Below are 21,621 nucleotides of genomic sequence, written 5' to 3'. Positions count from 1 at the left end.
AAAATTTATCTTCTTATTTAAGTGTGAGAACTGATGTTTTTATGGCAATGCTACTTTCAGTTCTTGGATTTTTAAGCTAATTTGGATATTTATGAAAATGAGTTATACATTTTTATTATAAGTTTAAATTTACCTTAAAAATGAACTAGTTTACTCATGTCAATATTTTAACTTTTGTTCACATTCCTTCCTCTTAAAAAAAGAGTGGAATTTTAAAAAGACAACAGCAATTTCTCAAGTAGTAAATAAGAGTTGGTTTGAATACTGTTGTAAAGACATGGTCTTTAAAAATGAGTTCTCCAAGGCTTTCAAATGAAATAAGTGCAAATTTCTGAATAATTTTTATATAGATGTTTTTTAATGAGGCTACTTAGCACTGCTTGAAGAGCCTTTTAAAAAGGCTGTGTGATCTATTAAATAGAAAACTCTTGATTGTGTTGCTGTGAAAGGTTATGGTTATGAGGTTATTTGTGGTTTAGGGAAAGTAGTCAGAGGATTTGGGCCCGAGTTCTCTGGCTGCTGCCTTTCAAAGCTAGGTGACTTTGAAAAAGTCACTTAATAACTTTGAGCCTGACTTTCCTTATTTTTATGCTGAGGCTGATGATATCTCATGGAATGGTTTGAAACAATGTATTTTAAAACCTGTGATAAAATGTTAGAAAAATGTAAGCTATTAAGTTGCAAAGAATTATAAAACCCAATTTATTTTCTCTTGCAGATCTGCTGTTTCTTTTGGGTCTCACCTCATCAGTGTGCATAGTGGCGGAAATTATAAAGAAAGTTGAGAGGAGCAGGGAAAAGATTCAGAAGCATGTTAGTTCAACATCGTCGTCTTTTCTTGAAGTATGATGCATATTGCATTCTTTTATTTTTGCAAACTAGGAATTGCAGTTTGAGGATCATTTAGAAGGGCAAATTCAAGAGGATAATGAAGATTTGAGAACTTTTTAACTTTCCATTGACTAAAAATAAGCATTAATGCTAAAGACTTGATTGAAGACTTTAACCTGCTGACAGTCCCAAATGAAATTATGTAACTTTGATAACACATTCCTTGATTTAAATTGGCTTTTGAGATTGAGGGGAACTTTATAAAGCATATGGGCATTTATTTAATAATAAAATAAAAAAAAAAACACGGTGAAACCTAAACCACTTAAAGAGGTCTAACAATACAAATACACTGTCTATCTTAGATAGATATAAATATTTTTTTTTAATTTTTAAATATTGTACTATTTATGGTGGTGGGGCTTTCTTACTAATACACAAATAAATTTAATCATTTCAAAGGCATTCTGTTCAGTTTAGAAGTTGATTCCCAGGAGTGCCATATTTCAGCTACTATATTTCCTTTTTTCTGCAATGTAAGCAGTTCAGATACCTTGTGTTACCATTTTTGTATCTCATGTTTTTTTGCACAGGATGTGACCACTATCAGATCACTGTTCTTTTCTTTCTTTTTGTGACTGAAAAGCCTATACTGCAATTTGAAGTAAATGTTTGCTTTTCATAGTAAATATAACTGGTTGCTTATTTTCCCCCAGCTATGAGTCTTTGGTATATCAAAATTAATATAGGGCTCTCAATGGCATACTATTGTAGTTAGATTAGTCATGTGTGTAGTTAACAGTCGAAAATTTAAAAATATTTAAGACTGATTTGGCTTAAATTTACAAAAAATTAACATGTAATGTCTTCTTTTAGAGTTAAATATAAATATACACTTTGTCAGATACTATTTTGTCATCCCCTATATATAAATACAAGTAGCATACCTGAATAACTGAATTTATTTTTAATGTCCTTTTAAGTATCTTTCTTAGGAAGTTTAGAGTTTTATACTTAAGAATAAAAAGCCTTAAGACCAAACAGGTGGTTTCAGAACCAGGGTCTGTGTGGAAGGTTCCATGCTGGCCTTGCTCTTCATTTGTCTGCAGCCTGTCAGGCCCACTTATTCCTGCCTCCTTTTCACTGGGTATGCAAGAGAAATTGATAGGCTTGCTCTTGTATTGCCATCAGTTTTTAGGACAGTTTGATGAGGTATAGGTAATTTATTTCGAATGTATGACAAATTTGGGCCAGACATTAAAAATTATACATCCATTTTCCTGTTGACTTTCTTTCTGAAACAAATGGCTCTTAAATTTGGAGTTTAATTCTTCCTGAAGCGAGTGAGTTTCATATTTTATAATTATTCTTTATTTTCTAAACTTTCAGGATAAACCAGTATAGTTTTTTTAATCACCAATATTAAGCTGCGAATGTTAACACTAAAATGTTATTATCAATAATAGGGAAAATATCTATACTGTCAGTCCTTGTTAGTGAAACAGTTGAATATAAAGACTGAGACGTTTGCAGTTTAATCTGCTTTACCCTTTAAGGCTCAGTAATCCAAAAGAAAAAAGAAAAAAGACTCAATAGTCAGATCTCCTTAGCTAGAACAAGAAAGCCATTGTCTAATTAGTTTTATTTTTAGTGACATGATTTTTCACTCCTAAATTTTATAATGACTTTTCTTATTTATTATAAAGACTTGAATTATATATTGAGTTCATATTAATCTTTTGCTTTGGCATTGTAGGTTCAGAGTATAATTTGTATGAAATAAATATGCCTATTCTGTTGTTTGGTTTTTGAACAACAACAACAAAAATTTCATAAGTTAATGACCTTGCAGTTGGGATTGTTAATATTAAAAACATATGGTGTTTAAGATAACAGAAATCAGGCAGTACTCATATTACGTAGACTCTGTAAAGAGAACTGAAATGTGCAGTACAGATCCACTATATCCAGGTTTCAGTTTTTCATAGTGCAACATCAGATTAGGATATTTGTATATATGTCTTCAATAGTGTATTTTCCAAATTAGCATGAGTAATTTAAATGCTTTAGTGTCTAAATTTTTATTTTTTTAACCTCATTTTTCAGTCCTAGGACTTGCTAGAGTTCCTAATAATACTAAATTACTTGATTTTTGCTGTTAGGCTACCTCATGAAGTTATTTGGCTCCAAAGTGATTAAACATCATGGAAGTAAAGAAAGGAACTGAAATAACTCATAGTTCTTAGATGATTAAAATAGGCTGCAAAGAAACAAGGCTTAAGTGTGTTCTCTAACGTTTTACTATTTCATGATCCAGAGAGGAAACAGAAAGATCCCAGACAACCTAAGCCTCTCACCACCCATCTGAGCATACAGACTTTGTTTGACAGCTGTGGCCACACTCAACAGGAAACAACACTTTTTTTTTTTACCTTTCATACTTACGCAAGGTACATCTTTTACATTGGTAGTCTTTCTGAAATTCTTTAAATTTTTATCTCTTTTATATAGGACATAAAGGGAGTATTGGTCACACTTAAAATAGGTTCTCAATGAAATGAATTGGTAGCAACAATAATAAATATCTTATCTAAGAACCTTAATTAACTTTACCTTGCTTTCTGCCTTTGTCATTTGGCAACTCATGAGCATTTTACTTCCACATATGACTCACCCAAAAACTTTTATTTAGTAACTGGAGCACACTAGGAATAGGAAGGTGATGGCATCTGTGCCCTAGAGTGGTTCATGGACACGCTTAGCAGAGGATATAATTGTTACCAAGCTGTTTCATGAAACATAGTAATGCATATTTATTTTAAATATATATTTAACATTAAAATGAATCTAGCACACATTTTACTGGCAGTTTACCTTGACATTGGCATTTTGAGATCTTTGAAATGCCTTTTTAGACTAAGCTGCAATCCAAACAGTAGCTGATTTGCATACTAAAATATGGTGTGGGTAAATAGAAATCCTAATGGGTAAGTGACCAGACAGACACACCATCCTAATAATTAGGTGTCCTTGAGCTCAGATAGCATTTGATATGGTTATTGCCTCTTATAAGGATTTTGGTTTTCAGAGTTGGTTATTGTTAACAATTGGATAATAGTTAACCAATCCTTGATATTAATCTATATATGTAAAAGCCTAAATGACCATTATGCCCAACTGACAGACAACCTGACGATCGGCCAGTAGCTATGATGCACCAGGGGGAAGATGTTCAACACTGGAGCTTCCCCCTGGGGGTCAGTGCTCTCCCACAGCCAACCTCCCAAGGTCCCTCCCCTGGCTGGCTGGCCCCCATCGCCCTGATTGCTGGCGGACCGTTATTTCTTCAGCAATATTGCATCGTTCTATTTAGTAACCCTCTGAGTAGAAACCGCATCTCACAGTTTTAACAATACACAGTGCTGGAAATTGGGCACTTTTTTCTACCTGAGCCTAGAGGTCTATCTTTGGGTTCTGAGTATTTCCAGCTTTTGAACTCTAAACAAAATATGCTTTTAAAAACAGATTATTAAAAAAAAAAAAAAAAGCATATCCAATCAGCTCTATTCAAAATAATTTTCTACTCAGGCCTTCCGATGCTAAGTATACTGAATTCCACATTAGTTGAGAAGTGACAGTTTGGTGCCATCTTATGGTCATACAGAAAATATTGTAATGCCTTGACCATTTGCTGTTTTTCATGAAGTCCTCATCTTAGAAGCATAGTATAAAAGAACTTATGTGAATCTTAGAAAATATTATCCTTGGAGTGATATATAGCAGCCCTCCCTGCCAAGTGAGTGGTTATGGAAAATATAGGCTTGATAGGAAAGATATGATAAACCTTACATTTAAGCATTATTAGATCAGTTTTATGAAGTTAAAAATAAGTATGTTTTTATGTTTTATTCTGTTACCCATATCATTGCAAGATAGAATTTGCATTAGAATTTATAAGTGTCTACATGGAGCAGATCTGGTGGCTCATGAATTAGCTAGAGGTGTTACAAGTTAGGGAAACAATTTATTTTCTCACTTGAGGCCCGGTGCACAGATTAGTGCACCAGTGGGGTCCCGTGGCCTGGCCAAAACCAACTCCCTGACATCACCCAAGGGGTCCAGGATTATGAGAGGGCACCGGCAAGGTCAAGGGACCCCACCGGTGCACAATTGGGGCGAGGGAGGGATGCAGGAGGGCTCCACAGTGTGTTCGGTCCATCTCGCCCAGTCCTGATTGGCCAGACCCCAGCAGTAAGCTAATCTACCGGTCAGAGTATCTGTCCCCTGGTGGTCAGTGCATGTCATAGCAACTGGTTGAATGGTTGAATGAATGATTGGACACAACATATTAGGCTTTTATTATATAGGATTACCTCCCTAACTCATCCCCATGGGGCTATTGAATTTAGTTTTGATTTGACAAAGTATAGGATGCAGGCCAACTCTGCTGTTAGATTGTAAAATTTTCTTGAAACAGCTATACATTTATTTATCTACTAAAGGCTCAGTGCACGAAATTCGTGTATAGGTAGGATCCTTAGGCCTGGCTGATGACCAGGGCTGATCTGTGGGATGACCAGCAGGCAATTGGGAGGTCCCCGCTGACACCCAACTTGGCTGGCCTGGGACCTGTGGGCTGGGGACAGCTCCTGTGTTGAGTGCCTACACCCTGGTGGTCAGTGCACATCATACTGGTCAGTGTGCATCATAGTGGTCAGTGTAGTTCTGCCATTTGGTTGAATTGCATGTTAGGTTTTTATTATATAGGACTAGAGATCCAGTGCACGAATTTGTGCACTTGGCAGGGGGTGGGGGGGTTCGCTCAGCCCAACCTGTATCCTCTTGCAGTCTAGGAGCCCTCAGGGGATGTCCAGCTGATGGGGAGAGGGTCTAAGCCATCAGTTGGACATCTTTAGTGTTGCCACGGAGGCGAGAGAGGCTCCTGTCACTGTTGCGTGCTTGTTAGCTGTGAACCTGGCTTCTGGAGCACTGACCACCAAGGGGCAGCTCCTGCATTGAGCATCTATTTCCTTGTGGTCAGTGCGTGTCATAGTGACTAGTCATTCTGCTGTTTGGTCGATTTGCATATTAGCCTTTTATTATATACCGTGTTTCCCGGAAAATAAGACATCCTCCGAAAATAAGATCTAGCGCATGGAAAAATATGACATTCCCTAAAAATAAGATCTAGCACATCTTTGGGGGAAAAATTAATATAAGACACTGTCTTATTTTCGGGGAAACAGGGTAGGACTGTTTACACTGTTTGCATGTTATAACAGTTGAGGTGTTGCAACAGAGACCATATGGACCCACTGCACCTAAAACAATTTACTTTCTGGCTCTTTACAGAAAAGGTTGCCTACTCATGAATTTAAAAAGAGGAAAATAGACCTATGCATTACATTCCAATAGACCAGAAAGGAGGTGGCATCAACACACATTTACACATAAATACATAGAGAAACACACATACATAAATAGTGAAAGGTTTAGTCTTTTTAACCAGCCATCTAAATGTTATCAAGACTTATACATTGCAACATATTCATGTGAAATTCTTCTCTCCCTAAAAACTGAATCTAGTGAAACTAGCTAGAAATACTTTTCTACTTATATATAGTCTCATCTGTTTCCCATTTTAACAGACTGGTATATCATGCTTCTAGTGCACTCAGGCTTCTCAATTTTATTTTATTTATTTACTAGAGGCCTGATGCACAAATATTCGTGCAAGAATAGGCCTTCCTTTCCCTGGTTGCTGGCACCACTTTCGATCTGGCTTGAGTTGCCATTTTGCTTGGGCCTGAAGCCGCCTTTCCACCTTCAAATGCTGCCCAGAGCAGCTGGGGTGGGGCGGGACACAAGCCTCAGCACCTGCATATGCAAATCAAGCCACCATCTTTGTTGGGTTAATTTGCATAATCACTCCTGATTGGCTGGTGGGCATCACAAAGGTACAGCCAATTTGCATCTTATTCTTTTATTAGTGTGGGTTTTTAAAATATATTTTATTAATTTTTTACAGAGATGAAGGGAGAGGGATAGAGAGCTAGAAACCAATAAGAAAAATATCGATGAGCTGCCTCCTGCACACCTCCTGTTGGGGATGTGCCTGCAAGCAAGGTATATGCCCTTGACTGGAATCAAACCTGGGACCCTTCATTCTGCAGGCCAGTGCTCTATCCATTGAGCCAAATCAGACAGAGCTTGCTTTTTATTTATTTATTTTGTTCATCTGAGGATATTTTTCTACTGATTTTTTAGAAAAAGTGGAAGGGAGGGGAGAGACAAAGAGAAACATTGATGTAAGAGAAACAAATTGATTGGCTTCCTCCTGTACACATCCCTGACGTTGGCTGAGGATCAAGCCTGCAACCCAAGTATGCATCCTTGACTAGAATTGAACCCAGGACCCTTTTTTGCAGGCCACTGCTATATCCACTAAGCCAGCCTGGCTAGGGTGCCACTCAATTTTAAAATCTCTTTCTTTTGCATATGGTTCTCCTCTTAGAAGTTTTATAGCTAGATGGGCTTGAATTTTAACATTATTCATAACTGGAAAGAAATGCCATAGCTACTTGTCCTATATGGCTAATACAGTTGTTGCAGAAAGTGGGAGGCATCTTATTAATATATCTGTCCAATATATATCCCACAACACCTTGCGAAAAGCACTAAGGACACGAGTAGGTACTAGTGAGAGTGTGTCTTTTTCGCCTGTCTGGTCTTGAGGGTGACTACATTCCAGGTGCTACCCTGGGTTCATGTTGTGCCAGCCAAACAGCATGTGCTAGAGGGGGGCACCCAGAGAACTCTGGAAACCTACGGGGGAAAGCTGGGTTTGGCTTCCTTAGGATTATCCTGTAGGGCCAGGAAATAATCCTGGCAGTTGCAGGAAGAGGACATTTCCAAGAAGTGATAAGATCTGCTCTTTAGTTTTTTCCTATCTTTAAATACATCCAGTGATCTTTCAAATTGGGTTCTAAAGCACTGCAGAAAACGCCTTGATAAGACAAAAGGGCATGAAGGGCACAAGTCTTCCTTACATAGGCACAATTCCTTTGGTCTCTTTTTTTTTCATTCTTCTCTGAGGTTGAGCTTGGCAGCCTATTCACATTCTCTTGGCACCTCTGCACTCGGCAGTATGGCTTCAGCCTAACAGTTCTGCTGAAACTGCTCAACATTCTCATGTTCCGGTCCTCATCTCAGCCAGAGTTGATAGTGTTGACCTCCTTTGCATCTGCAAAATTCTATTAGCTCTGCAACCTCTGGTGCCTTGATTTTTCAACTCAGCACTCTCACTTTCCCCAGATCCCTTGCTTTGCTCTTGGTTTTCACGGATGGATGTAAAAATCATTTATTGCATGTTTTTAGTACCAGGCACTGTGCTATGTAACTTAAAGATACATGTCATTTTATCTGTAGGTCATTGTTTGAACTATTCTGATCCCATTTTACAGATAGGGTAACAGGCATAATCATGGATTCATTTGTGTAAACAGGAGAAAAAGGCAATTGTAGCATCTTTCTAGCTACAGAGGTCTTTATTTTCTAAAATTGTAATTAATTTTGAATTCTTTTACTCTTGGTCAATTATCATGAAAGACCTTTAAAATTTATGTTTACACTAGAGGTCCAGTGCACGAAATGCATGCACCGGTAGGGTCCCTAGCAGCTGCCAGCTGGGGCCTCCCTTCCCCAGCTGCCAGCTGCTGGCTGGGACCTTTTTTGTTCTGCACCTCCCCCTGGTGGTTAGTGCACGGCATAGAGAGCAGTCGAACTCCTGGTTGGTCGAATTTCCAAGTAGTGGGGAGAGAGATTGATTGAGATTACAAACTTCCTTACTAAGGACCCCTATGCACTCTTCCTAAAATAGCAATAATAGATTCTGTTATTGCTGCATAATTTCTTCTTAGTGTTTCCTCCTTCTCTAGACCAAGATGCTTGTTTTTTATTTTGTTGGGGCTGTTTGGATTTCAACCTCTGCTGTAAAACCTGGAGTATATCTAAAGCACTCAACAAATCAACCCTGCCATAGTCTCATTTACTAAGTACTTAGAGGTATATAGTTTTGTGTTTGGCTTCCACTATACAACCTATTCAATAGGGGGGGAGAGAGAAGGGTGTTAAAGCAGAGGTTCAGTCGCTAGGACACCATCATTAACATGGCTTCAACGAATGCATCTGAACATGAGAAGTACAGATACACTTCCAAATATATGTAAGGAATACAGAAGTTTCTTAACACATTGAGCACCTTGACAGTCACTATACTTTCCGTCCGGAAGACAAAACAGGCTTAATGTGTTAAATCACGTTGTATTTATTAAAAGCTGAATACAAAATACCTTGGAATTCAGAGATTATCTATTATAATGTTTATCCCCTAACAGGTTAGTTCTAAAGAAAAAAGTTAATCATTTCAAGGCAGATAACGGAAAAATTTTAAGTAAGAATAATACATCTGTTGGCAGATTGAATTTATTCAAACTTTGACGCCTAAGTATGTTCCTCCAGATTTTCAACCATTAATAGCCCAAACCGATTGCTACTCTCATACCACCATCTGATGTCTGAGAGGGTTTCTCCTCTGTTCTTTGCCCAGCTGGCACCTTGTTTCTTTTTCTTTTTCTTTTTAGAATTTGATTTACCCTTTGGAAGGAATAACTCAGCAGGGGCATATGACCTTGTGGCATTGAATAGGTGTTCATAAAGTTGCCTTGCCCCAAAACACATGCTCAGAAGACTTTCTACAGTGGTTGATGTTAGCAGGTGTTGGCATAGTCCATGCACCAGGCTTCCGCTATACAGCCTATTCAACAGGGGAGAGAGGAAAGGTGTTAAAGCAGAGGTTCAGTCGCTGGGACACCACCATTATGTCATTTTATCTTTTATGTCATTATGGCTTCAACGAATGCATCTGAAAACACTGAGAGCTCTTCTACAAAATCATTATTAAAATTACTTAAGAATAATCTGTTCCTTGAAGGAAGAAACTGAGTTGTTATTAAAAAGATTACTTCTTGGCTCATGATACTTTTAACGTTACGTTCAATGATGGATGTTTGCTGGTTCTATAAGACCAAAGTTGAGCAGGCCTCTTAACACTTCAAAGAAAAGGAATTAAAAATGCCTCTGATAAACCAAACAGGTAGTCTGTTGAAATAAGAGGAAATTTAATGGCATCATTTGCAAGGTCATTATTCACCTTGGACTAAAAACCTACTTCATAAATATAAGATGGGATTAACTGGGAGCCACAATTTTAATATGTAGAACCATCACTGAATCAGTGTAAAAACCATCATTTAAAAAACCTTAGTGCTGAGATGCAAGAACAGCCCTCTACTGAAATCACAAAGAGAACTGTTTGGTCTTGTTTATCCTGTTTTGTTTTTTTTTTTATTATAAATGGATTTCTGGCAACAAGAGAGGATCCAGTCAAAAATGACCTAAATTATTAAAGGCCAGAAGTAAAGTATCCATAGGTCTAAGGTCATTAATCTTACTTGGGTTCCAGGGTTAGCTCACACATGAGGCCCAGAAATATATTAACAACACTTTTCACTGCTCAGGAAACTTTTCACCATGAAACATTTAAAGCCACATCAGCATATTTTGCATGCCTCTATTTATCACTCTATAGTCAATAACCATTTATACAATTACAATATGCTAGGTATGGGGACAACAACAGTACGTAAAATAGACAAGTCCCTTCCCTCCTAGAGTTTACATTCAAGTGGAGATAAAGTTTATATATAATCTCAATTCCATTTTCTAACCATCTCCCTTTTATTTTATTCGATCCTAGTAAGTACCTCCTGATGGACAACCACCAGGATGTCTAACCCACTGATCCTACCACTTTTTCACTGGCCCACACACTGCTTTCATTTCTTTCTTACTCATTTCCATAGTCAGACATTATACTCACTTCCTGGTATACAGGCTGCCTCTCGGGCAAAGAAAAGCCCGAGATAAAGTCCATTTAAGCATCTAATAATCATCTCACTAGAATAAAACCTCCAAGACAACAGAGGGTTGTTTTTTTTTTTTAAATGTTTTGTTCATTATAATAAAGACCAAAGTAGGCATTTAATGAATATTTGAATGAACGAATGAACAATACGTGGTAAGAAATGCAATTATGAAATACAAGAGTAATAGGACTAGAGTGACTTGAAGTAGACAGTAGTAATATTTCATTGGATGGTCAGAAAAAGTTTTTATAACGTGACATCTGAACAAACTTAAAAGGAATGAGGGAACAAATTACATCCAACAACTGCCTCTTTTTATTACTTTGGATCTAATTTTCTTTGAGAATATAGAAATAATTTAATATTTTTCTTGTTTCCAGCTCTTTAGCTATTATAGTGTTCCAAGACCAATTATCCTAAGATTAATTTTTAAACATAACCTCTTTGCTTTAAATGTAAATAAAGGTATTTGCTTCTGTGTGCAGTCATCTGAACTAGTTTCCCTTGGTGCTCACCGAGTTAGGTCTGGCTCTGGGAGAGGCGTGGACAGCAGCTGATTCAGATACATCCCCATCAGCAGACAGCTCTGCCACTGACAGAAGACGTGAGCTGTGTCTAAATCCAGTCTCGGGCTTGGCTGCATCTGCTCCTTCACTCTTTGGAACTCTTCGTACAACATCTTAGCACCATCCTTCCGCAGATCTTTACCTAGACAAGGAAACAACCCAAGGGTAGTAGTTCCTAAAATACTGTGTCAGTTTGTAAGTTTCTCCATATATATATATAAAACTTCAAATTCCATAAAGAAAAAATTGGTTTAAATAACCAAAGTGCTTTTCTTTTCTGGCTCTTTACTATTTTAACGTCAATATAAAAGCCTTGCTGTATAAACAAATATTATTCTGAAATGCCTTTTTAATGACAATCTAACTTCACTCAACGCCAAATTATTTTTTTCCTTAAAATAATCACTTCCACCAGTCTTCCACTTGACCTTAAATATATCTGCATCAAACTCTCCAGACCCTAAAGTTATCTCCGAAAAACATAAATTACTATTAAATGTCATTCTCTTTACTGTTATCTTCTACCAAACTTCCTTTCATGGAAACCTCCAGGCTATAGTGCACTTAAAGAAACAGTCCATGTGTTCAAAGCACATTTTAACTTCTGTTTAATGGGAGGAAAACAAAGTAAGACTCATGGAGAATGTGGCAGATCACTTCTTCACGCACCGAGGACAAGGGCAAGAAACGGCTGCCCTGGGAAAGAATAACTCTGTATGTATTCCTCACAGAAGCCACGCCCTTCCGCAGTTTTGTTTGAGCAGGGGCAAACAACATGACATGCGGACCGACTTGAAGGTAACAGAAAAGAGGCCCACCTTTTACCAACTAGCGAGCAGCAAGGCACTGAGCCTGCCTGGGTGCCAGGTCCACAATTCCTAAAAGAAAAGAAACAGACCCTTGACATGCCCCTTCCGTTGGACTCAGGAAAAAATTTAATAGGCTCGTGCTCTGGAAATTTTCATAAATTATTCAATGAGATGAAATGCCCTAAACTTGTGTCTTAACCATTGGTGGGCCTTACTTGTTCTGATTTAAATAAAACAACAGTCCCTTTCTGGCAGCTTCTCTCACTTTTGGACTTCCTTGGAGTCTATGCTGGTTCATTATTTCATTTAACTTACTTTAAAAAGTACATTTCAGAGGAGCATTAGCCAGTAGAGCTTTGTGCCATGATGGAAAGGCTCTATATCTTCGCGGTCCTCTAGTGATATGTGGCTGCTGAGCACCTGAAATGTGGCTAGTGGCTATGCTATTAGATGGATGACAGCATTAGGCCTCATCTTCTCCATGATGCCATTACTGTTCTAGAGGGTGTTAACGATTATACATGTTTACAGGAAGTTTTACAGCATTCATAATCTTTAGAGAGGATAATTCCATTCAAGAACTGAACTGTTCCAATGCATCAACATTGATTTCACCTGACATTGAAACACAGATAAAATTGCCTCAAAGTATATTTCTCCAATAGAGAAGTTACTACTTTTACCATCACTGCTTACAAACTAATGGAAACTTGCAGTGGAGAAAAGAGAAAAAAAAAAAACACAAAAAAAAAAACACAGCACAGGCATGAATGTTTACTTTCACCAATGGGCAATTTTAAATAAGTTTGTAGTGCTGATGTTGCTGTAGCACTGCTGATAGGGGCAGGAAAGAATAGAAAAGGTGGAATATAAAATGCAACTGTCACGCTTCATAGGTTACAGGATTAGGTGGTAACAATACATCTTCACTGCTGTGAAGTCAAGCCCTTCAGCACTAAGCCTGACGCATGGAAGTGCTCAAAAGCATTTATCAATGAATTGGCAATGTATTGGCACCTCCATTTCTAAGTTCTAATACAACTGATAGGAATAGATAATACATGATTAAAAAAAAAAACCACAAGATTTTCTGTTATATGTAAGTAACATGGAAAAATAGACTTAAGGAATTTCCAGATACCTACCAGGGCTGTCGATTATGGCATGCAGGGGCCCCTGCAGCATCCCCAGCAGCAAGGCTTGTAGATGATGTAGTTTTGCCTTGACCTCCGAGTGCTGCAACCAGTAGCAACTGACAGCAATGGGCAACTTCAAAGAAGGAGGGATTGGGTCCAGGACGGTCTGTTTCACCTTTAATGTTTCTAAGAGAAGTGCCTGCCGTCTAGCTGAGGAGAGCTGAAAAATATATATCAAGCACCTTGCAAGTTACTTGGGAGAATGTCTTTTCCCCCCTTAGTATGAAGAGATTTTAATGCAAATGAAATTGCTGTGTTAGTTTCTCATCTTCCTGTGTAAAAAAAATCAGCCAGTCACATTCAAAGCATTTAGAACATTAATAAGGTGCTTAATAAATATGGTTGAATGAATGAAAGTACTGTCTACTCCCACGACACAGCCCTTGCTCATGACATTCCATCCTCCAAGTGGTCTGATTGAGCATCTTCAGTGCACATGTTACTTGGGAAGATTCTTAAAAAACAAATCCTCACACCCAACCCCTAAATTTTGACTCAGTAATCTGAGGGAGCCCAGGAATCTTCATCTTAATTATTCAGCTTTGAGAAACAATGATCTATACTTAACCAATCCCTTTCCTGGCAGTGAATATTTAGGCTCCACCTTCTGCATGACACCATTACCGATCACCTCCGGAAGAAACTTTGATTATGTGCACCCTTGTGGCATATAATAATAGTTTTCTATTTGTTTGGGTCTTCTCTCATATCCCTGCCCAGATGAAGGTGCTTGTCTTCTACACAGAGACTGTCCTAGGGGGGCTACTTGCAGGTAAGAGGTATATTCAAGGGAAATAGGAATAAGACACCACCCTCACTTTTCCTCAATGTTTTAGAGTGTGCACTTCAAATAAAAGAAAGTGAACAGCTATGAGGGCTTCTGGCTACTTGTTGAAATAATTTTAACGAATCTTAAGCTTCCACAGATGAGGAAATTAGTACTATTAAGAGGACACCTTCAGGGAGACTTTACAATCAAACTTTAAGAGAAAAACACAGTTGTATACCTAGTGTCTGCATGCAGCTAGAAAAGTATTTCTTTATTAACTTTCTGAAAGCATGGGAAGGTCTGACACATTTCTCAGCACCAAAGACCTAATTAGTAATCAATAAATGTGTTGACAGCTGAGAATAAGAGTTAAACTGAAATAAAACACTTCATAATTGACAAAATAGTTTCATCATCAATACATGACAGCATTACATCAATGATTTATAAGTACTAGTTTTAATAATTTAATACTGTGATTAAAAATTTTTAATTAGAAATAGGTAAAGTGCTTTACAGTATAATCACCCCTCCCCTCCCCCATGGGAAGTAGCATTAACTACTTAAATTACAAGTGAAACAAAAACTATCCTTTATAATCTTTTAAACTGGTAGAAAAACACACCAACTAAAGGCTAAGAAAATACATGAATTATTTACTGACTTAAAATGCTTACATTACTGAATTCTCTAGCCAAGTTATAACTTGTGATCAATGCAGAGTCTGAGCTTGACTTCAAAGATGTGCTGTCCCTCGCTAACTCTATGGCCTTGGGCAAGTTTCTGAGCTTTTCTATAGTCAGTCTGATCCACTGTAAAATGGGCATTACAGTGAGTGACACAAAATGTCCCATGGAACCCACCAGTCCTTAGCCCCTTCCAAAAGGGAAACAACTCTGCGCACAGCCCTTAATTCTGGTTGGGTTTTATCCAGTGTGACAACTCCCATGAGGATGGACAGCGCAAGCCTGCAGAAGTAGCTGCCACACAGGCAGGGATGCCCAGAGAGGCTGGTCGTGACACTGCCTTACTCCCCAAGAATGACCCTCTTCCATTTCTCCTTACGATTATCCACTTGTTGGTTAGCTGGAGTGGTGCTCTGTCCACTGCAATTAACATTTCCCAAATGTACTTACTGTGGGAATTAAATGAGACTATAAACTTTCTATTACAACAGTTGGCACAAAGCAGATAAAGTATCATTACCACATCATGTTAAGAAAAACAGATTCTACCACAAAGTTCCTATATTCGTACCTGCATTTGTCTCTGGAATCACATTTGCACTTGACACTGTTTAGAATTATTGTGGGCTAATGAGAGCTAGCATTGAGCTGAATACAGAATTGATTGATTAGCTTATGCCAAGGGGAAGCCAAATGTTATCACTGCATAGAGAGGGAACTAAAATTTCACCTGACTTTGCATACAGTTAAGTGATGAGAACACTTGTCATCTCCACTTTGCAAGGCATATAATCAGCCTCCAACACTCACTGACTCAACTGGATTTTCCTATGTGGGAAAAAATGTCCTGATCCCAATATCACACTATATGGAAACAAATCAATTCTAGGTAGATTGTTGATCTAAATATGAAAGGCAAAGAAAATATTTTCATGATCTTAACTCAGAAAAGTAATAACCATAGATTATAAATATTTAAATTTGTCTATATTAACAAGTTCTGTTCATCAAAACATACTAAAGTTAAAAGACAACCCACAGAATGGGAAAGGCTATTCACAATACATGCTATTTAACAACACACACACATATATATCAGGAAAATGCCCTAGTCTTTGAACATAAACTTATATAATAGAATGTCCAAATGACCAATGAACACATGAAAAGGTGCTCAAATAAGTCATCAGAAAAATGCAAATTAACACCCCTAAAATTGGCTAAAATGATGCCACTACACAACAACCAAAAGAGCTAAAAGAATAAAAAAATACCAGCTATCAGCAAGGGTGTAAAGGGAGATGAACTCTTAACAAGACCACTTGACATATATCTTCCAAGCTGAACATATGTGTATGCTATAACTCAACAATTCCACTCCTAGTTATGCAATAGAAATGTGTTCATATTTTCACTAAAAGATGTGCACTGAGATGTTCATAACACTATTCATAATAGCCCAAAATGCAAACTACCCAAATGTCCATCAGCTATAAAGTGGGAAAACTATTTTGGTATATTCCCAGGTTGTAAAAATATACAGCAATGAGAAATGAATTTTCTGCAACTACACACAAAGATAGGAATAAATCTCACAAACACCACATTGAATGTAAGAAGCCAGGTGAAAGAATTCATACTGTATGATTTCATTTTTATGAATTATAAAAGCAGTCAAAACTCTTAAATGTTAAGAGGTCAGGATAGTGATTACAGAGGGCATGAAGGAGGGTGACCAGAACCAGACACGAGGGAAAGCTTCTGGGGTGCTGATAGTCTTCCTCTGGGTGTTCTTTACATGGAAGTGTGCTGTTGGTTTGAAAATTGCTGTATCACTTTCTGAGCACTCTACCATATGTACAAACTCAAGAAGGAATTAATTGCAAAGAGGCAAGAGGAGTGATGGATATATTCCTTATTTTAATTGCAGGATGGATTCACAGATATAAACATACATCAAAACTCATAAAAGTACACACTTAAACTACAGGCACTTCATTACACATCAATTATTTCTCAACAAAGCCATAAATTAAACAAAAAAAAAAACAGAAAAACACCACCATAGTACCATTTTTGTTATGAGTAGAGATGTAATTTCAACAAAATATCCTTCAGAATGTTGGTAATTTCAATTTTATTGGTGTGAGTAAAATGTTAATAAATCCTTTCTGCTTGGCATTTGACCCATGGTCAAGTTTCTAGTTTTGTAACCCTGGAAATGTGGCGAAATAGCTGTGTTACTTAGCATGATAAAAATGACTTGTAAAGCTGCATCTAGTCTTAAAGTATGAATAAACTCTAACCACCAGATGGTGGGACACCATATCATGGGACTTCCCTGAGTACAGTGACTTGTAATTAACCTTGTATTTTGCAGGGCCCTCCAAAGGGATGTCTACGGAATTGTTACAAGAAAGGATGGATCCTGTGGGAAAGAAGGTCAATGAGACCTTTTCTTTCTTTAATTGAGATAATTAATGTCATAAAATTTACCCTTTTGAAGTGGCTTTTGATACTGTTTAGAATTACTGTGGGTTAATGAGAGCTAGCATTGAGCTGAATACAGAATTGATTAGCTTATGCCAAGGGGAAGCCAAATGATATCACTGCATAGAGAGGGAACTAAAATTTCAACTTGTGCAACTTGTGCAACAATCACTAATTCTAGAACATTCCATCTACCAAAAAAGAAACCCTGTGTTCCCACTGGCAGTCATTCACCATGACCAAAGAGGCTCTCGTACCTACCTGATGAGAATCTTGTTTCCTCCTGCCTGAGCTGTCATTAACAGGAGGCTGTGTAAGGCAGGGATTGGCATTATGGGCAAGATAATTCTTTGCTGTAGGGGACTGCCCTGTGTATTATAAGAAATCTGATGATGCCACTACACAATAACCAAAATAGCTAAAAGGATAGAAAAATACCAGCTATCAGCAAGGGTGTAAAGGGAGAAGAACTCTTTACAAGACCACTTGACATATCTCTTAGCACCATTTTTGTTATGAGTAGAGATCTAATTTCAACAAAATATCCTTCAGAATGTTGCTTTCAATTTTATGGGAGTGGATAAAATGTTTTTAAAAAAATCCTTTCTGTCTGGCATTTGACCTATGGTCAAGTTTCTAGTTTTGTAACCCTGGAAATGTGGCGAAGTAGCTGTGTTACTTAGCATGATAAAAATGACTTGCAAAACTGCAAGTCATCCTGGGGGTCCCTGAGTATAGTAACTTGTAATTAATCTTGTATTTTATAAGTTGTAAGTAACCTTGTATTATCAATGTCTTCAGGCACACTTTCTTTTGTAGCTCAGATTTTTCCCCCTATTATTATTATTATTATTATTATTATTATTATTATTATTATTTTGCCACATAACCCCATTGTATGGATAGCTAAGTAACAGCAAAGTAGTACTGATACTTTCAGAGATAACACAGACCACGGAAGTACAGGGAAATGGTATATTTGGCACCAAAGATCTAGGTGTGAGTCCTGGCACTGACACTCCCTGGCTGAGGTCTCACATAGTTACCACGGTGAGCTCCGCTTTCTCAGCTAAGAAATGGGTGCAATATGGCAACTGACCTCAGTTTGTTACATTCATTACAAGAGATAATCTGCAGGAAAGCACCCTGAAACCTATAAAATGCTTTACAAAAATTACATTAGTATTACACTCACCTCAGTCAATTTGCTTAAGTCAGAATGATCCTTGGGCAGGTTTACGGCATCAACAATCGATATTTTGATGTTTTTCCTAATCCTTTCCACTTCACTGAAAGCCAAAGGCCGAGGAGGCGACGCATTCAAGGGTGCACCCCGCAGAGGTGCGGAGCCATTCGAAAGCAGCCCATACATGACTTGCCGGATGGGCAGAGATACTCTGTGGGCATTTGGCTGCTGCATGTTTTCCACTTGTGTGTGAAGAAAGGTCCGTCTTAGCACCAAGGCATCGCTGACAAAAGGAGCCAGCTGACCTCTGGCCAAAGCCACGAGGACCCATTCTGGCACACCCAGACCCAAGGCCTCCGGACAGTCGTACGTACCACGCAGGAAGAAGTCCTGCAGCTTCACCTGGGACGGCTGGTATTCTTCCATGGAACAACAGAGAAGCTCCCGGACATTTTCTCGATCCTTTTTCGGGAGATATTTCAGGACATTATCTAGTGCTTCGGTGGGGCCAGCAAAACGAGACAGCCAGCTCAGAAGGCCCACAATTCGGTAGTGTCTCCTCCCCTTGGCATTGGCAGCTCCAGGAGGAAGGCGCACCTGACTTAATACCGTGTCCACGATGGGCAGATGAACGTGGTCGTTCCCACACAGCACCGCAAAGAGAGGGAGTAGATCTTTGTTCATGTTGCTGAAGTAGTGGCAGAGTGCATCAAGAGAAAAGCATTTGGCGGGGATATAACAGCCCTGCGTGCCCTTACTAGTGTTCACGTTTCCCCACTGAAAGCTATTCAATGGACAAAACCCAACTTTCAGGTCAAAAATGCAAAAGTCGCTATCTGATGACAACACAGGGCAATTCCAATGATTAGCCAGCGTCATAATGTCCCGATCTGCTTCTGAAAAGCACTGGACAAAAGGTACCCGCAGCCTGATCAAAACTTGTATGAACACTTCCCGAGTGAGAAGGGGACAGACACACCCACTCCCACCAACAGAAAGGGAATGGGCCGCCTGGATCTTCTCTCTAGCTCGATCCTTCAGCGTTGTAAGCTTTTTATCTGAAATGTCACATCCTCCATCTAATACAACGTACGGGCATATATTACAAGAAAACAGTGATTCGAAGAAGTTTTGTGCAACATCTGCAAAAGCATCATAGTCCCCTCCGTACCGGAGCTCCAAGTGTGAGTTGAAGCAAAGCCGGTGGAAGAGGGCATAGCCATCAATGATAATTCTGGTGTCTCGCAACTTCACGTCAGTGAAGAACTCATTACTGTGATCTTCCACAAAACTCATTAGTCCTCGAATGCCCATGATGTCTGAAGAATTTCCTGTTTAAGACAACAGAACACACTTTCAATTCATGTTGGTTACAAATTGGTTACAGGGGAACATGCCATTGTTTCCAGCACCAGCAACTCAACAACAAATGATATAAAACTCTCTAAATCCAACATATTAGGTGTGGGCTTCTCACTTCTTATCTATCAATAGTTGAGACCAACTAGCTGAGTGCTTTTTCATGCTTTTATTTTGCTTTTCCCTCGTGTTACAAGACATAGAGTCCATAGTTTTGTGTTTGATCTTTGGATACAAATGCTGATGATTCTAAGGAAAAAATCGAAGTCCACTACTGCCACACTATATAGAACTGTGGAATTTGATATTGAGATAGGAAATAGTCACCATCACACGACACAGGATATCTGTTTTGTGGGTTCAGAGTAGAAAGTCATAAGCCAAAAAAATCATATACTTCTCAATCTCATAATATAGATCACAAAGCATTGGGATTCAGTTAATTAGAATGTGTAGGGTCAATGATATGACTCTTTTCTTGAAAATCAGTCTGGAAACTTCTTTCAGGCATTGGCTCAAGGCATCTAACTGTCCAACTTTACCCCAACCAGAGACTCTTCTCATCTTCCTCTTTGCCTATCTGGCCCAGTTACCAACAATATCCTTCAGCATCTGGCTAACTTCAGTCACAGAATCAGTTTTCCCTTTGGCTTTAGGTTTCAAAATGGCTCAGCATGGTTCATTGTCAAACATGGAAATTTTTTTGCATTAATTTTTATTTTTAAAAATATTGCATTAAGCCTGGCCAGTGTTGCTCAGTGGTTGGAGCGTTGGTATGCACACCAAAGGGTTTTGGGTTCTATTCCAGGACAAGGACACTTATCTGGGTTGCTGGTTGGATTCGTAGCCCTAGTCAGGGCGTGTGCAGGAACCAAGCTATGTGTCTTTCTGATATGGGTTTTTCTTTCTCCCTCTCCCTCCTTCTTTCACTCTTAAAAAAAAAAAAAAAATCAATGGAAAAAATATCTTCTCTACAAAAAAATAAATAAATAAATAAAGATATTGCATTAAAATGTATCTTGATTACAGAGTTTTGGGGCATCCCCTTGCATTCTGCACCTTACTCTCTTCCACTCTTAAAAAAAAAATCAGCGGAACAAATATCCTCTCATGAGGAGTAACAAAATAATAAAATAAAGATAGTGTATTAAAATGTATCTTGAGTCCAGTTTTGGGGCCTCCCCTTGCACTCTGCATCTGACTCACTTCACCCGTATACTGCTTTTTTCTTTAGAAGTCTGTCTTGTGAAGCTTCTGCCAGCACAGACCCCTGTCAACTCATCCTCAGCAAAGGCGCGCTGGGCTGGAGCAAACGCACAAGTGGTTTGATCTGAGTCCTCCAACAGGCCTTCCCACACCGGCCAGCCGGGTGCCCACGACTGCCAGCGGGACCCTCAGCAGAGCCCACCTGTCAGATCCCACCGAAAAACCCCCCGCACCGCTCCGGCCAGACCAGCCCCGCATCAAACGCCCGAGGGCCAGGCAAGGACCCGCAGCAGCCACAGCCCCGCACCTGGAGCGGGGAGAGGAAGTCTCCGGGTGCACGTCACCGGGGCGCACGGGTCCTTGGAGCCAGCGGCGCCGGGCTGCGCAGGGGGGGCAGGCGCTGGCCGCGAGGTCTCTGAGGAAGGCGAGCCAGTCCGCTCCGAAGTGGCCGCTGTCAGGTGAGAGCAGGGGGACCCGCGGCGCGGGCCGCTCTTCCCCGCCCTCTGGAGTCCGAGCACACTTCCGCCCGGTGACAGG

The 21,621-nt window shown here is 39.1% G+C and overlaps 2 protein-coding genes across 4 annotated transcripts in view; one reads left to right on the top strand and one right to left on the bottom strand.

Moving 5' to 3' along the window:
* Window positions 1–11,894, top strand: part of ATP2C1 (ATPase secretory pathway Ca2+ transporting 1) — a 100,595-nt gene extending 88,701 nt beyond the window's left edge. The window contains exons 27-28 of one of the 3 annotated variants that reach the window (XM_036431495.2): window positions 719–843; window positions 11,303–11,894. In XM_036431495.2, the coding sequence (XP_036287388.1) occupies window positions 719–843; window positions 11,303–11,374 (197 nt within the window). In that variant the 3' untranslated portion in view covers window positions 11,375–11,894. Of the gene's footprint in view, window positions 1–718; window positions 1,521–8,294; window positions 8,319–11,302 lie in introns of those variants that run through there. The other 2 variants (XM_036431497.2, XM_036431498.2) reach the window with 2 other exon arrangements.
* Window positions 9,142–21,596, bottom strand: ASTE1 (asteroid homolog 1). The gene is made up of 5 exons (XM_036431499.2): window positions 21,392–21,596; window positions 18,529–19,850; window positions 13,338–13,548; window positions 11,333–11,525; window positions 9,142–9,646 (listed from the first exon to the last, which is right to left on the bottom strand). The coding sequence occupies exons 2-5, from the start codon at window positions 19,831–19,833 to the stop codon at window positions 9,334–9,336; spliced, it is 2,022 nt and encodes a 673-aa protein (XP_036287392.1). The 5' UTR covers window positions 19,834–19,850; window positions 21,392–21,596; the 3' UTR covers window positions 9,142–9,333.
* Between the last annotated feature and the right edge of the window lie 25 nt (window positions 21,597–21,621).

The sequence above is a fragment of the Pipistrellus kuhlii genome, unplaced genomic scaffold, assembly GCF_014108245.1.
Source record: "Pipistrellus kuhlii isolate mPipKuh1 unplaced genomic scaffold, mPipKuh1.p scaffold_m20_p_11, whole genome shotgun sequence".
Lineage (NCBI taxonomy): Eukaryota > Metazoa > Chordata > Mammalia > Chiroptera > Vespertilionidae > Pipistrellus > Pipistrellus kuhlii.
This window is presented reverse-complemented; position numbering and strand designations above follow the sequence as displayed.